This window comes from Mauremys reevesii, linkage group 1, assembly GCF_016161935.1.
Source record: "Mauremys reevesii isolate NIE-2019 linkage group 1, ASM1616193v1, whole genome shotgun sequence".
Taxonomy (NCBI): Eukaryota; Metazoa; Chordata; order Testudines; family Geoemydidae; genus Mauremys; species Mauremys reevesii.
The window spans coordinates 167,833,835-167,849,681 of NC_052623.1; the positions used below are offsets into that span (position 1 = coordinate 167,833,835).

Consider the following 15,847-nt stretch of genomic DNA (forward strand, 5'->3'; position numbering starts at 1 on the left):
GGAACCTAAATACATTTCAATATCTGGGCCCATACATGTAAGCAGTTCAATAGGTGGCTACATTTGCTCCAGTGTAGAATTCTCATTCTCTCAAGATCATTTTGAATTTTGGTTTGGTCCCTCTCTCAGTTTACTACACTTTCCAGTATTGGTTTTACCTGAAAATCTGCTCCTGGTTGAATTTATATAAAATAAAAGCACCAAACAAAGAAAGAGAAGAAACTGCCTTGAAGAATGCACAGTGACCCTTGAGTGTGGTTGGTTGGTTTCCTTTGCTTTTTAATTTGGTTGATCAAAAAGCCTGATGAAACCTTATTGAACTGTATTACAAATATTTTCCTTATGGGTGGCTACCTACCAATTCTCTGAGTATGTGAAAGTCTGCTTTTTCTAGTCCTTCTTCTATCATTCTCACTCCTTTGTTTCCTTAGAATCATGAAATCTATCATTCATGATCACTTTCACCCAAATCACCTTTCACCCTCACATTTACAACCAGCTCCTCCCTGTTGGTCAGAATCAAGTCTAAAATGGTTGTCCCTCGGATTACTACCTCCATTTTCTGAAAGGAAGCATTGTCGCCAGTACATTCCAGGAAATTACTGGATAATTTTGTGTTTTGCCATATTCCTTTTTCAACAGATGTCTGGGTAGGGAAAGTCCCCCATTATGATCAGGATTTGTGTTTTGGATATTTCTGTTATTTGTTCTAGAAATGCCTCATCTCCCTCCCCTTCCTGATTTGGTGGTCTGTAATAGACCCCTACCAGGACATCACTGCTGTTTTTCCCTCTTTTATCTTTACTCAGAGACTTTCAACTGGTCTGCTTCTCACCTCCTTCTGGACCTCAGAACAAGTCTACAATGCAATACTTCCTCTCTTTTTTTCCTGTTTGTCCTTCCTGACCAAGCTATAGTCCTCTATACCAATATTCCTGTCATGAGATTTAGCCCATGAAGTATCTGTGATGCCAGTTAAGCTCAGTTATGACTTATGTACTAAAACTCCCAGTTCTTCCTGTTTATTCCCCATTATTATTACTCCTCATAGAATCATAGAATATCAGGGTTGGGAGGGACCTCAGGAGGTCATCTAGTCCAACCCCCTGCTCAAAGCAGGACCAATTCCCAACTAAATCATCGCAGCCAGGGCTTTGTCAAGCCTGACCTTAAAAACCTCTAAGGAAGGAGATTCCACCACCTCCCTAGGTAACCCATTCCAGTGCTTCACCACTCTCTGAGTGAAAAAGTTTTTCCTAATATCCAACCTATAGACATCTAAGATTTTAAGCAGATGCCCCCATGGATTTCCCTCTTGTTTCTCCTATAATTCTACTGCAATTTTCCACATCTACTTCTCCCCAAATATCTAGTCCTCTATTAAAGTCACTTTTTTTTACCTGGTGGCTCTTTTCACCTGCCCCCTCTGAACTTAATTTTAAGCTCTTCTCATAAGGTTGGTGAGTCAGCGCATGAAGATGTTCTTCTCCTTCTTGGTCAGATGGAACCCATCTCTTCCCAGCAAACTTCCTTCCTGCAATAGCAGCCCATGGCAGAGGAAGTCAAACCCTCCCATAGACCCATCTTCATAACCCTATTATGTGGATATGCTGCCGTTGAGTGTGTATTGAGCAGAAAGAACACTCAGTGCAGGAGACAAGGGGACTGAGTTTAACTACAGATGTCAAGTTCACATACTTCCATTTTCAGTGACTAATCTCTTAAGCCAGTGGGGATGGCCATGGTACAAAAGTATTTCTGTAGATCAGCATGTGATTATTTGTATTGCAGCACTGCCTCATAGTCCCAGTCACAGACCAGGATCCCATTGCGCTAGGACCTGTACAGACAAAGAACAAGTTGGTCCTTAACTGTAATTAATTGACACATATTAACAGCACAACAAAGGGACAACAGGATAATAAAGCAAGCAAAAAAGCCCCCTTTGGCCAGGTACCAGCATATAACTAATAGAATGCTACATATTTAGGGAATGTGAGGGCAGTTCACAGTCTGTGCCTCACCCTCCCAGGTCTCCTGCCCAATCCCTGGCTATGCTGCAGGGATGCTGTGGATCGGACGCTTGCTCTGGCAGTGGCCACACGCCCTCTGGCTCTAGGTGGCAGGATCCTTCTTCCCAGGGTTAGTCCCCCCATCAGGGTTATGATCCCCCTCCAAGTCTGGCCTGCAAGGCCTCTTGGCTGGGGGCATCTCCCTGCACTGTGCCCGCTGCCCAGGTTCCCCCTCGCTCCCCACTGTGCTCACTGCTCCAGCTCCAGCCCCAGCACTGATGCTGCTCTGCCTCCAGCTCCCTGGGCTGCTTTTCTGGCCCCTCTGGCTCTGGTTGCTGCAGCTCTGCTCCCAGCACAAGTCTGCTTCTTGGACTGCTTCTGTGGCCCTGCTCCCAGCACGGATCTGCTCCCTGGGTTGCTTCTCTGGTTCTCTCTGGCTCTGGCCGGTGCAGCTCTGCTCCCCAGCTCAGCTCAGGCTCCTGCTCTTTCCTTAGTTCAGCCCCACTCTGTTCCAGGCAATTTCAGCTCACATGGAAAGGACCCCCCTGGCCTCCTGACACCCACATTAGCCTGCCCTGCCTTGTCAATCAGGCTGACCTGGAGCACTGGCCTCTCCCCATTGCCCCTGGGGACTGTCAGTCTCAGGGTCCTGATTTCCCATCGACCCTTCCCCTTTCTTTTGGGACTGGGAGCTAGCCAAGCAACAAGGGCACACTGATGACTCATATCCAGCTTCTCATCCACTGTAACCCCTAGGTCCTTTTCTGCAGAACTGCTGCTTAGCCAGTCAGTCCCCAGCCTGTAGCAGTGCATGGGATTCTTCTGTCCTAAGTGCAGGACTCCTAAGTGATTTCCTAGGCACCGAGTGTGAGGCTGACAAGCCAAGAGCCAGCTCTTGTCCAGGCTGCAGGCATTAGCTAAGAGCAAATGGCCTCAGAGCTGGAGACCAGACCAGGTTAGTTTTGCCCAAAATAAGGATTCATCTTATCAGAATGTGTTCAGTGTTTAGACTCTGTGAAATGCTTGTTTGTTGCTGCTGCATCAATCTTACTGGTAATATCTGTATCCCAATTCATAAGGTAAGTTTCAGTGTTCGTTCTGAAACTGGAAGCCCTCAAAGAGAGGAGAGAAACATCACCAGGTGTGAAATACTAGTTTGCCGCAGGAGCTGTCATCGTCTGGCCAACACAAGAAGGCCCATAGACACCAGACAAACCCTTGTGGAACATCAGAAGACAAAAGACTTTTTTGATTGCTCTCCCCGCCTCCAGAGGAGGGATGTGCACATGGACTCCTCCCATCACCTTGAACTGTGGGGAAAGGGAATAAAAATCCCCGACAAGAAGAAACGGCACCTTTGTGGCTGTTTGAACTCTGAAGGGCCAGAGACTTGAAACTGAAGCCAGAGATCCCCAGGGGCTGCCTCCTGGGGTGCCCTGAAAGACACTTTGAATTGACAGATGAGGACAATTCTGTCACTCTCAGGAGTCAGATGGTAACTCATTGGTTGTACATGTTCGCTTGCTTTGACCTGTAAATGACGCTCTTAGTCCTTTCCCCTAATTAATAAACCTTTCGCTAGTTTCTTACAGGATTGGCTACAGGCATCACTTTGATGCAGGATTGAAAGTACCAAGTGATCTGGGATAGGTGACTGGTCTCTTGGGACTGGAAGCAACCTGAATGTGGTGTCATTTTTGGTGTTAGTGACCATTTATCACTAAGCCCAGTTTGTCTCGATGGCAGGATAGACTGGAGAGTCTAAAGGGACTGCAAAAAGAACAGGAGTACTTGTGGCACCTTAAAGACTAACACATTTATTTTAGCATGAGCTTTCGTGAGCTACAGCTCACTTCTTCAGATGCATAGAATGGAACACACAGACAGGAGATATTTATACATACAGAGAACATGAAAAGGTGGAAGTATGCATAACAACAGGAAAAGTCTAATCAATTGAGATGAGCTATCATCAGCAGGAGGAAAAAAAACTTTTTGAAGTGATAATTAAGATGGCCCATAGAAGGTATGAGCAGAACTTAACATAGGGAAATAGATTCAATTAGTGTAATGACCCAACCATTCCCGGTCTCTGTTTAGGCCAGAGTTAATTGTATCTAATTTGCATATTAATTCGACTTCAGCAGTTTCTCTTTGGAGTCTGTTTTTGAAGCTTTTTTGTTGCAAAATTGCCACCTTCAAGTCTGTCACTGAGTGGTTAGAGAGGTTGAAGTGTTCTCCCACTGGTTTTTGAATGTTATGATTCCTGATGTCAGATTTGTGTCCATTTATTCTTTTGCGTAGAGATTGTCCGGTTTGGCCAATGTGCATGGCAGAGAGGCATTGCTGGCACATGATGCCATATATCACGTTGGTAGATGTGCAGGTGTACGAGCCCCTGATGGCGTGTCTGATGTGATTAGGTCCTGTGATGGTGTCACTTGAATGGATATGTGGACAGAGCTGGCATCGGGCTTTGTTGCAAGGATAGGTTCCTGGGTTAGTGTTTATGTTGTATGGTGAGTATTTGCTTCAGGTTGGGAGGCTGTCTATAAGCGAGGACTGGCCTGTCTCCCAAGATCTGTGTGTGACTCCATGGTAAGGCTCATATTGTGATCCAGGAGTTCACAGTTGTTACTGGCTTGGTGAAATCTAATTGTAGAACACACCACCAGCTTGGGGTGTCTGCCCTGATATTGGCAGTCTGCTCTGAGTTAGGCACTCACAGTCGTGAGCCACTCCAGACATGCACTGCACTCTGAATTGACACAAGCGCTCATAGTGAGGACGCACAGGGGTGACTGGGAACATGTGTTCAACTTCCTATAATGCAGTGTTCTGCATCCCATAATATTTCACACCTCTTTTCAAAATCCCCCAAAACCTGCACGTCCCTTCTCAGTGTCTGCTATCTCTGGCAGAAGCATGGAGCATGCACAGCTCTGCACTACTCTCCTGAGTATTGTGAGCATGGGGCGCCTGAGCCTGCAGGATTTGCGCAGTGTGACTCGTTTCAGCCTCGTGAGGCATTTCAGAAACTTCTCTAATCACTCTGGGCTGGAATGGCAGTGAGTTGCACAGTGGGATAGCTACTCATGGTGCACTCTGCATTGATACAAGCACTCCTGGTGAGACCACGCACCACTGACTCAAGGAGTGCAGTGTGCACACGCACAAGCAATGTAATAACTGTGATGGTTCTATGCTAACGTAATTTAGGTTGACACAAATTTGTAGTGCTGTGTAGCACAGAGGTGTGGCCTCCCTGGGGTTACCATTGGTGGTGTATCCCAAGGAGACACCAGACTCTCACCGCACCGAGGTACCAAACAGGGCCGGCTCTAGGCACCAGCAGAGGAAGCACGTGCTTGGGGCGGCACATTTTAAGGGGTGGCACATTCCAGCCAATCCTGGGGCGGCACATTCCGGCCACCCTTTTGTTTTTTGCTTGGGGTGGCAAAAAAGCTAGAGCCGGCCCTGACTCTAAGGCTTTTGGGCCTTACACCCTAATTAATTTAGCTAAGCTATTATCTTCCAGGCCTTGGGAAGTGTAGGCTCATTGCATTTCTGCCTTCCCGTATGCCTATGCCTTACCAGCCTAACACCTATGGCTGCCAATGGAGGAAGTGAGACAAAGTCAGATTGGAAATATGGTGACAATGGTTAACAGGGAGGGGACTTAACCCTAGGAACAGCTGACTCAGAGGGGAGGGCAGATTCTCTATCACCCGGAGTTCTTAAATAAAGCTTGAGGGTCTCTGGCTAACAGATCTCTCTGCAGGAGGGCAGACTGGCTGAGCACAGTGGTTCCTTCTGGCCTTGAAATCTCTGACACTATAATCCATTAAATCCCACTCCCCTCCTAGAGCCAGAAGTAGACTCGGGGAGTCCTGCCACCCAGCTACGGGCTGTGACTCCTGTCTCTCCTCCGCAAGACAGACGCAAAACCCAAGACTCCTGAGCCCCAATATCCTGCTGCCATCTAGTAAACAGCTGTGTAACCCACTGTCAAAGTGAGTGCCCCCCGCCCACCCCAGCAGTCTCACAGGACAGGGTCGGGGGGGGGGGGTTAACCCCTGGCCCTTTTGCCCAGGCAGCACAGCTGGGGCTGGGCTCCTGCCTGCGTGGTGTAGAAGCAGCTACATCCAGGAGGTCTGTTATTCTGGTTTTATTTTTCAGCCGCTGGGTTGTTTGAACATCAGCCTTTCTGCCACGTTCAAACACCTGGAGCTGCTGGGCCTGGTGTGCTGGGGAACCCGGCCCAAGGTTCCCTGCTGCAGGTGGCGTTACCCATGTGGGTGCTGCTGTCACACCCCGCAGGCAGAGAAGAGGGGGGTGGGGGAGTATAACACAAACAACTGGGCAATGAGACCTGGGTCTTTGCTGCCCCTCGCTCCCCTCAGCTGCCCAGAGTCTCCCTGCCAGTGACTGGGCGCCAGCCTCTGGGTCACAGCAGGCAGAGCTGGTTCAAATGTATTGAGGGCCTGGGCACAAAGAACATTGGGGCCCCCACCCCGTTCAGACACAAATGTGCGAATACAAAGACTCCAGTCACTGGTTACACGACACATTAGTAATGAAGCAAACCAGTTCATGGTGTGTAATATCCTGCTCCATTTTTCCACGTAGCAAATGAAGCCGGCTCGATAGCACCACACTGCGACTCTGCACAACCCTGGTGTTCCAAGAACCAGTTGCTCACAGGTCAACACTCAGTTCTTTCATCTCCCCCAATTTTCTTAACCCCAACCATTGCGCAAGGGCCCCGCACCAGCGGGGGCGACTCTTGCTGGTGGCCGCTCTGACCCTTGTTCCTAAAATACTTAAATAATATTAGGAAAAATAAACAAATGTGCACATACCCATGTCCAAAGCAGTGTCATTTATTTATGGAGGATTTGGGTTTTTTTTGCAGACTGAATAGTAAAAATAAAGTCCAGTTGTCTTTATTCTTCACTGGCCCTAAGCAGAATAGAAACGCAAACAAGGGGCTCTGCACGTTCTTGTCTTTTTTGTTGTAGTTTCTTTTGCTTTTTTGGTTGCGTTGGTTATTTTTAGCCTTGCGAGCTAGTAAATCTGCTGCTGTGAAAAGTGACACTTGTATGTTAATGTCGCTTTTCACAGCGTCCCAGCTCGCTTCTCAGTCTGCTGTGAAAAGTGACATTAACAAACAGACAAATTAAGCCCTGGATGGGGAGGTGGGTAGGGAGGCAGCGGAGCCCCAGGGCAGTGGGGGGAACAGACAGGGAGCTGGAGGAGGCAGTGGTCCCATGGACAATGGGGGGAGTGGGAGTGGCAGCAGGGGCCAAAGTTAATGGAGGTGGGGGGGTGAGATAGGGGCCTGCACCTGCCAGTGCATGGCCAAGAGCCAGAGCCAGAGAGCCGAACACCCTGCAGCCGGATCCCGTGGCCTGAGCTTGAAGCCCCGTGGCTGGGGATTGAGCATGTGGACAAAGCCCAGGGCCGGAGGAGGCAGAGTGGGCCGGGACAATGGGGGGTGGGTGAGCCTGGGGCCGGCACCCGCTGCCTCACAGCTAAGGACCAGAGCCAGAAGACCCTTGGCCAGATCCTGGGCCCTGGAGCCCTGCGGCCAAGGAATGGAGCATGCGGTTGAAGTCTTGGGCCTGAGGAGGCAGCGGGGACTGAGAGATGGGAGGGAGGGGATGAGCCCAGGGCTGGAGCCTGCCACCATGTGGACGAGGGACAGAACCCAAAGCTCAGTAACCGGATTCGAGGGCGAGATCCTGAAACCCTCAGGCTGGATCCCAAAGCCCCATGGCCTCGTCCCTGCAGCAGGGGCCCTGGACTTCACCATGCTCGGGAACGAACTTAGAAATATCATGAAAGCAACTGTCCCCCAGTTCCAGGTCCAGCTGCCCCAGGGGCCACACCCGGCCCCCTCCTCCCAGCCCTCAACCACTGTTTGTCTCCTTGAACAATGAGTTCCCTGTGGCAGAGAGTAGGTCCCTGCTGGGTCTGCAGCCAGCCCCCCGGGCACTACAGAGAGAGAGCGAAAAAACACACACACTTACAGGTTCCCTGCCCCAACTCCTCTGGGTGACTGCAGCCAGCAGGTTGCGATTGCTAGGCAGCTGCCCCCTGGATTGCTGCCCCACCTCAAAGCCATCCACAGCAGCCCAAGGCAGAAGCTCTCACCCAGGCTCCTGGGGGCCCCTCAGGAAGATCGGCCAGAGCACTGAGCCACCTGTCCGCAGGCCTCTCAGCTGTTCCTGCCCCAGACCAGGCAGGTGGATTGCTGAGTTCAGAAGTGGGGGGAGCAGGACAGAGGGGGAGCAGGCGGGAGGGAAGATTCCTACCCTCCAGGGAAAGGGAGTGAGAGAGAGACCAGACCCTCAGCTCCAGGCAGAAGCATCAGGACACGGGGGGGCTGGCGGGAACACAGGAGCTGATCCACTAACGAGCCCACAGCATTTAGGGTTATTGACCACGTGGTCTTAGATGCCCAACATAATTATGTGGCACTTCACCCCCCGACTGCATTTACCCTCAGCCCCCGTGGGCAGGGCCATTAACCCAATTGCACTGATGGGAGTTGAGGGCCAGAGGCAGAGTGACTTGCCCAATGCCGCAGGCTCCCTGTGTGGCCGAGCAGGGAAGTGAACACGGGTCTCCCGCATCCTAGGCTAGCGGTCGAACTGCCGAGCACCCTGACTCTGGCCAGTGGGGGCAGGGAACGCAGGCCACGGGGGTCGCCTAGGCTATGAGTGGGCTGAGCTGGGAGCCAGGCTGCTGGGCTCCATTTCTAGCTCTGACATTGAGTCACCAGGTGGCCGTGGACATCCAGCGGGGCTGGGGAAAGGCATTTGTCACCCCTCGCTCCCAGGGGCAGGTGGGAGAGGGCTAAGCAGCTGGTGTCTGAAAGGAGCCTGCAGCACCTTCGGGGCCCCATGCCCGGACCCCACAGCGCCTGCTTTGGTACAGAGGGCTGGTCTAGATTAGAGGATAGAGCTGACTCCCAGGTGTCTGCTAACCTCTGGCCCCACCATGATCCCCACCTGGTCTGCCACTCGGCAGGCCCCTGAGCTGTGTGGAGCAGGCTGGATCCCCCGCAGCGGGTGGCAGTGGATGGCCCTAGGAGTACGTTGCGGGGGGCCGGCTCTCATGGCTGGGCCCCAGCGGCTCCAGGTGCAGCCACAGCCCGTTCTCGCTGCGCAGGATCAGCTCGGGCTTGCGGCGCACAGGCCTGCTCTCATCCAGCCGCACGGCGAAGCGCAGCAGCGTCAGCGCCAGCACCACCTTCGTCTCTGCCATGGCGAAGTTCTGCCCGATGCAGTTCCTGTGAGAGAGCCAGGTGTGTCAGCCGGTGCTCTTCGCCCAGAAACCACACGCCATGTGAGAGCAGGGATGGGGGAGGAGGGACAGACACCCCAGAACGCACTGCCCGCAGGGACAGACAGACGCTGGGGGGAGCCCAACCCCTCTGTGGGAGAAGGGGCAGATCCTCAGCAATAACAGCTGACCCCAGCACTGATCAGAGGCCAACTCCTGTGTACCCCACAATGCTTCACTGCAGCCAGGGCACCAACAGGGAGCCGCTCGCTGGTGGGCAGCCGGGGGGGGAGGGGAGGAGAAAGGAGGAGGGGGCAGTTCGTGCGGCGAGGGGCTCTGAGCCCAGCAGGCAGGTTACCTCGGTCCAGCAGAGAAGGGCATGAAGGCCAGTGGGGGCTTGTTCTTGGAGTTCTGTGGGTCGAAGCGGTGCGGGTTATAGACCTGGAGCAGCGAGCACAGGGCATGGTGAGGGGAGCTGGGGGGGGGTCCCTGAGCCGAGGAGGGAGCAAAGGCAGCTCCCGCCCCCAGTACAGCATGGACACCAGGCTCCCCAAGACTGAGCTGCCCACTGGGACCATGCGCTGGCAGCGGGGATGGTTCTGCCTCCACCCAGCACTCAGAGCCGGGCCGAGCCCAGTGACCCAGCCCTGCCCAGTGTGAATGGGGGTGCGACCCTCACTCCCCTCTAGGCAAGCTCGGGGGCGGGGGGAAGCTTCCTCTCTGGGGAGGGTCGCTGGGAATAGGTAGCTGCTAGACTGCTGGTGTTTCAGCACCCCCTAGTGCCACGCCGGAGCACTGAGTCAGCAGTGACTGTGAGAGGACAGCTCCCCCTACCGAGCTCCCCAATCCCACCCCTTGCAGCACAGCGCCCCCTAGTGCTATGTGAGGCACTGGGTCAGCAGTGACTGTGAGGGGACAGCACCCCCTACTGAGCCCCCCAATCCCGCCCCGTGCAGCACAGCGCCCCCTAGTGCTATGTTAGGCACTGGGTCAGCAGTGACTGCCAGGGGACAGCACCCCCTACCGAGCCCCCTAATCCTGCCCCCTGCAGCACAGCGCCCCCTAGTGCCACGCTGGAAGTGGCCGTGGGGTGGAGTAGAGCCAAAGGGTAGAACAGAGTGACCAGCGATACCTGGGGCTCCGGCCAGACAGCAGGATTGTGATGTGTCCCGTAGATACTGATCAGACAGACGTTCCCTGCCAGAGAGGAAACTGCCTCGTTAGAGAGGAGAGGGAGAAGGAGGGGAGGGGTTGAGCACCTCAGGGGTTATGGGCCCAGCTCTGGTGCCATGCCCCTGGCTGGGGGGCAGGGAAGGAGGCTGGTACCTTTGGGTAGGACATGTCCGTCGGGCAGTTTGATGTCCTCGGTGCAGCGCCGGGACACGGCCGTGACGGGTGGGTGCAGGCGCAGACTCTCCTTGATGCACATGGTGCAGAAGGGCATCTGGGACAGGTCCTCCCTGCAGAGAGCAGAGCTTAGCACTGGCCCCAGAGGTGGATGCATGAGAGGCCCAGTGTGAACCCATGAGCCAGGCACCAGGGTTGGGACAGAGTCACATCTGCATGGAGCTGGCACTGAGGGGACCTTTGACACCGTGAGCGGCGGGGGAGGGGCACGTACACCTGAGTGGCAGCGCCCTTGGGCATCCGGAGGGGCATGCAAAACCCAGAGCGGCAGGGCCCTCGGGCACTGGGGAGCAGCCTAGGCCCATCTTGCAGGGGAAGCCCTCTAGCTTGTGGGGCTGGCAGAGGTGAAGGGACCCCAGCGGGGAGGGGAGGGCAGCAGCTGTGCTAACCCTCACAGGTGGGGCGGGGGCTGTGCTGGGACTAAAGGGTGGGGGAGGCCCCACAGGCCCTGGAAGTGGTGGTGCTGGGGGTCCGCACTGCACTGGACAGAGCCAGCACTGCAGCCGGAGCAGCCATCTCACCATTCAATCTCTTCTGACTCCTTGTCCCGCATTAAGTCCTTGATCTCCTCGCGGCAGCGCTCCTGGTACTCAGGGTGACAGGCCAGGTTATACAGCACCCAGGAGAGGCCACTGGCTGTGGTGTCGTGGCCTGCAGAGAGAGGCCAGCGCAGCATGAGAGCCGCCACGCCAGGGGGCAGAGAGGGAACATGGAGAGTCCGGGGCTGGAGGGACCCTGCCCGGCTCAGCTCCTGCCAGCACCTCTACTGAGGCCTCGCTCCCTGTGACTCTCTGGCAGTGCCAGCTGTGAACTCCAGGCCCTTGTGCATGGGAGGCGAGTGGGGTGACTGAGCATCTGCCCCCTCTAGCGCCCCGCCTCCATTGCTGGGACTGTCTGGCAGTGCCCAGGGGGCTCTCCCACACCCTAACCCCCAGCCACAGTAGCCGGCCCTGATGGGAGGTGACTGTGGCTGCGAGGCTGAGATGGCAGCGCAGCCAGAACTGGTCCTGGGGCAGGATAACTCTGGCCTCTTGGGAGTGGTGGAAGCAGCCAGGCTGGAGCAGGAGCAGAGCCTACCCGGGCCAGGCTCTCTCAGGACCCAGCTGAGCCTCTCCCCTCCCCGACTGTTCCCTGTGAGTGGCTGAGACTGGCCCAGCCTCTGCACCAGTCCCAGGTGGCTCTTCCCCCAGGGAGGCAGGTGGGGCCCCACAGGTCCCAGGCAGTGGAGACAGCTCAGAGCTGGAGCAGTGCTGGGTAGTGGGGCAGATCCCTGAGACGTGACTCCCGCGATCCTACCCAGCCCACCCACACCTATTGGCCCCGTGGCCAGCAGCCTTGCAGAGCACACACCTCTCTCTCTCCCTGCTTTCCTATCACCAGTTATGTTACTACAGGAATGAAATCGAGACATCCCGTAAAACAGCTAGTTCCACATTGTTATAACAGATAATTACAAAGACTAAAGTACATGCTTTACTATAATTAGGACCAGGCAACCCAAGATGAAAACTACACCGTGGCAGAGTCCTACAACCAGGTATTTGAGGCCAATCCCTTTATCAATGGAATCCTCAACCAATATATGAGGAAGGAGATGAGTCACCCTCAAACTTTTGACAATAGTTCAAGGTCAGACACCAAGAAGACCAGCGCCATTCGTATTCTGGTTTTGGATAAAATACTTGATCCTGCCTACATCATAGAAACCTTCCTTTCTCCAAGTCTACACCCCACTACACCCTTTAGTGATAAAGTAACCATTAAAGAAGTTCTGAATCAGTCGTCTTTCTTCCCAATTTAGGTTTAACAATAAAGCTGCAACCTAAGTAGCTATGGGAGATGACAGTGCAACTACTAGGTATTGGTGGGGGAAAAGTGTGCTACTAATGTCCTGGATATACTGGCAGGGCCGGCTTTAGGCTAATTCAACCAATTCCCCTGAATCGGGCCCTGCCCCTAAGAGGGTCCCACGCCCAAGCCCCGGTTCGGTGTATTGGCAAGAGTCAGTGCACTGTACCGGGGTGGCCCGGCTTCTCCAGGGGACAATTTAAAGGGCCTGGGGGCCCTTTAAATTGCCACCACTGCCACACTGCTGGAGCCATGGGGTAGGGCTGTTGGGATCTGTGGGCTACTTAAAAAGTCAGTGGCTCCCGTTGCTTCTATCGCCCCAGCCCTTTAAATAGCCACTGGAGCCCCGCCGCTTCCCCAGGGCTCTGGCAGCTGTGTACATGGCCAGGGCTGTGGAAGCAGGGGAGCCCCAGGTGGCTGCTGCTACTCTGGTGGGGGAGGGAGGAGGAGGAGGGAGCACTTACCATACCGGGTGGTCTGCACCCCCTGTACCTGCACCCCGTGCCCTGTCTCCAGCCAACCCCTGCTGCACCCCCCCTGCCTGAAGCCAGCCATTCCTGCACTCCTCTGTCTTCAGCACTGCCAATCTATGCCACATCCCCCTATGGCCCTGCTTGAAGCCAGCCAGCCCACCCCACCCCAGCCCACCCCACCCCACACACCCCTGTCTCCAGCCATTGCTGCGCCCCTTGCCCTGCCTGCAGCCAGCCCCATGTCCACTGGTGCCCTGCAATTCCCTGGGCAGTAACCCTGCACACCTGCTTCAATGATGGGAGAAGAGAGCAGCTGGTACCCATGTGCACACCCTAGGGTGACCAGACATCAAGTGTGAAAAATCAGGATGGGGTGGAGGTTAATAGGATCCTATATAAGAAAAAGACCCCAAGATTGGGACTGTCTCTATAAAATCGGGACATCTGGTCACCCTAGCACACTCCCAGGGAGTGGCGGGGACCCACACATGTGAAGCGGAGTTCATTTCTAGTTCAGTCCCATCTTTTTAAAAAAGAACTGTAGGTAGTGTTAACATACAGCCATATTTTCCCAGACATGTCAGACTTTTTGGTTCTTAAATTGCTGTCCGGGAGGAATTTTTAAATCTGGAAATATAGTAACCCTATTGGTACCAGAAATACATATTCTGGCACATCCCTTAAATCAGAACTTTTTATAGGGAACCGGTTGCTAAGAAAGGAAAGGCTTTTTTTTCCCACCTTTTTTTCCTTTTTTTTAAAGTCATCCCTGCTGGGGCCCCGCCGAAAATGTTTGAATTGGGTGGGCCCCAAACTTCCTAAAGCCAGCCCTAACTAGTCTGTTCAGTGTTATAGCTTTTAATATGCTACTGCAAACACTGTAATAGAGCATTAATGTCCCAATGTACTGTAGCTTGTTTTAACTTACCGTAATACTAGAAGTGGTGCATGTGAACATTGCCGTAACGAGGGCAAGGCGAGTGAGGCACTTGCCTCGGGCACGGAAAGTGAGGGGCTCAGAAAGTCTCTCCTTCAGCGGCAATTCGGCAGCAAGTCCTTCCCTCTGAGAGGGACTGTGGTACTCGTTGCCGAAGTCCCGCTGGTCATCTTCAATGGAGAGGGGCGGCGCATACGGCTCTTTTGCAGAAATTCGTTGGTGGATCCTTCCCTCCAATAGGGAAGAGCCAGACATGCTGCCTCTGTTCCTTGCCTTGTGTGCCAAAAATCCCTAGTTACGGCTCTGCATGTGAAGCTCTCTTAAAAGCTGACACTACAGTAGTGATATTCCCAAGCCAGCATGCATAGGGCTGCAGGGCCGCCCAGAGGGGGGGGCAAGAGGGGCAATTTGCCCCAGGCCCCGAGCCCCACAGGGGCCCCAACCAGAGTTTTTCGGGGCCCCTGGAGCGGGGTCCTTCACTCGCTCCGGGGGGCCCCAGAAAACTCTTGCGGGGCCGGGCGCAGGAGCTTCTTCGCTCCCGGTCTTTGTCGGCGGGGGTCCTTCCGCTCCGGGGCGGAAGGACCCCCCGCTGGCGAATTACCGCCGAAGACAGAGCGGGACCCGCCGCTGAGTTCAGCTCGGTCTTCGGCGGTAATTCGGCGGCAGGGGGCCCTTCCCTTCCGGGACCCGCCGCCGAAGTGCCCCGAAGACCCACGGCGGGAGCCCCCTTACGCCGAATTACCGCCGAAGACCGGGCTGCACTTCGGCGGCAGGTCCCGCTTCAGCGGTAATTCGGCAGCGGGGGGTCCCCGCCGCGGGTCTTCGGGGCACTTCGGCGGCGGGTCCCGGAATGGAAGGGCCCCCCGCTGCCGAAGACCCCAGGCCCCCGGAATTCTCTGAGCGGCCCTGTAGGGCTGGGAGTGGGGAAGGGGAGTGCATTTAGGTATACCCCCCAAACCTTACCTCCCTTTTCACGTACTCACACACAAACGAGTGAAAGAGCGCGCCTCACTCATCCAATAGGTCAATTTGGCACATTAGCCAGGAGGAAGCAGGTCGTGAGCGTTTTTGACCGCAAAGCCCATCCCTCCAGATTTGCAACCATCCCCGGACCAGTGACAGGTGCACAACCATCCCTGGACCAGTGACATGTGCATAGGGAGCCAAGTCATTGGAAATAATCAAGGAGGAAGCCAGTGGAAAAAATGAATGGGGCCACTCTGGTTACCACCTTGGGGTCAGGGGCGTCCTCTGTACCCCCAAACCTTACCTCCCTTTTCACTTATTCACACTGTGATGAGGCAGTTCTGGCAGTACCAAAGTGAGAGTGCCAGTTCAGGACAAATTGCTCAAACAGGGCAGTTACAGCCCTAGGCTGGGGGTTTTCCACCTCTAAGGCAACCCAAACCAGACAGACAAAAAGGACTTTGGTTTCACCGCACTGGGTAACACAAGTCACACAAACAATGTCCTTAGACACTCCAGTCTCCCAGTATCACCACCAGACCCACTCGTCTTGGGGATGAATGGTTATGAAAACCAACACCCCAATAAAAGAAAATGGTTCTCTCGATCCCAAAGGACCAAGCCCCAGCCTCAGGTCAATATACACATCTGATCTTACCCACAAATCACGCTGTTGCCAATCCTTTAGAATATAAAATCTAAAGGTTTATTCATAAAGAGAAAAAGGTAGAGATGAGAGCTAGAATTGGTTAAATGGAATCAATTACATAGAGTAATGACAAAGTTCTTAGTTCAGGCTTGTAACAGTGATGGAGTAAACTGCAGGTTCAAATCAAGTCTCTGGAGAACATCCCCCGCTGGGATGGGTCGCTAGTCCCTTGCGTAGAGCTTCATTTCCTAGCAAAATCCCTCCA

General features: G+C 54.0%; 1 protein-coding gene and 1 long non-coding RNA gene across 2 annotated transcripts; one reads left to right on the forward strand and one right to left on the reverse strand.

Annotated features, from left to right (window-relative positions):
• Positions 1-20: 20 nt before the first annotated feature.
• LOC120370654 lies at positions 21-3,603 on the forward strand. Its single transcript, XR_005583865.1, has 2 exons — positions 21-257; positions 3,092-3,603. It is a non-coding gene; the product is annotated as an uncharacterized LOC120370654 (long non-coding RNA).
• A 3,437-nt stretch (positions 3,604-7,040) lies between these two features.
• On the reverse strand, positions 7,041-11,590 carry LOC120378812 (cytochrome P450 4F3-like). Its single transcript, XM_039497132.1, has 6 exons — positions 11,231-11,590; positions 10,629-10,762; positions 10,435-10,499; positions 9,661-9,743; positions 9,005-9,309; positions 7,041-7,094 (listed from the first exon to the last, which is right to left on the reverse strand). Exons 1-5 carry the CDS (start codon positions 11,383-11,385, stop codon positions 9,105-9,107), a joined length of 642 nt encoding a protein of 213 aa, XP_039353066.1. The 5' UTR covers positions 11,386-11,590; the 3' UTR covers positions 7,041-7,094; positions 9,005-9,104.
• Between the last annotated feature and the right edge of the window lie 4,257 nt (positions 11,591-15,847).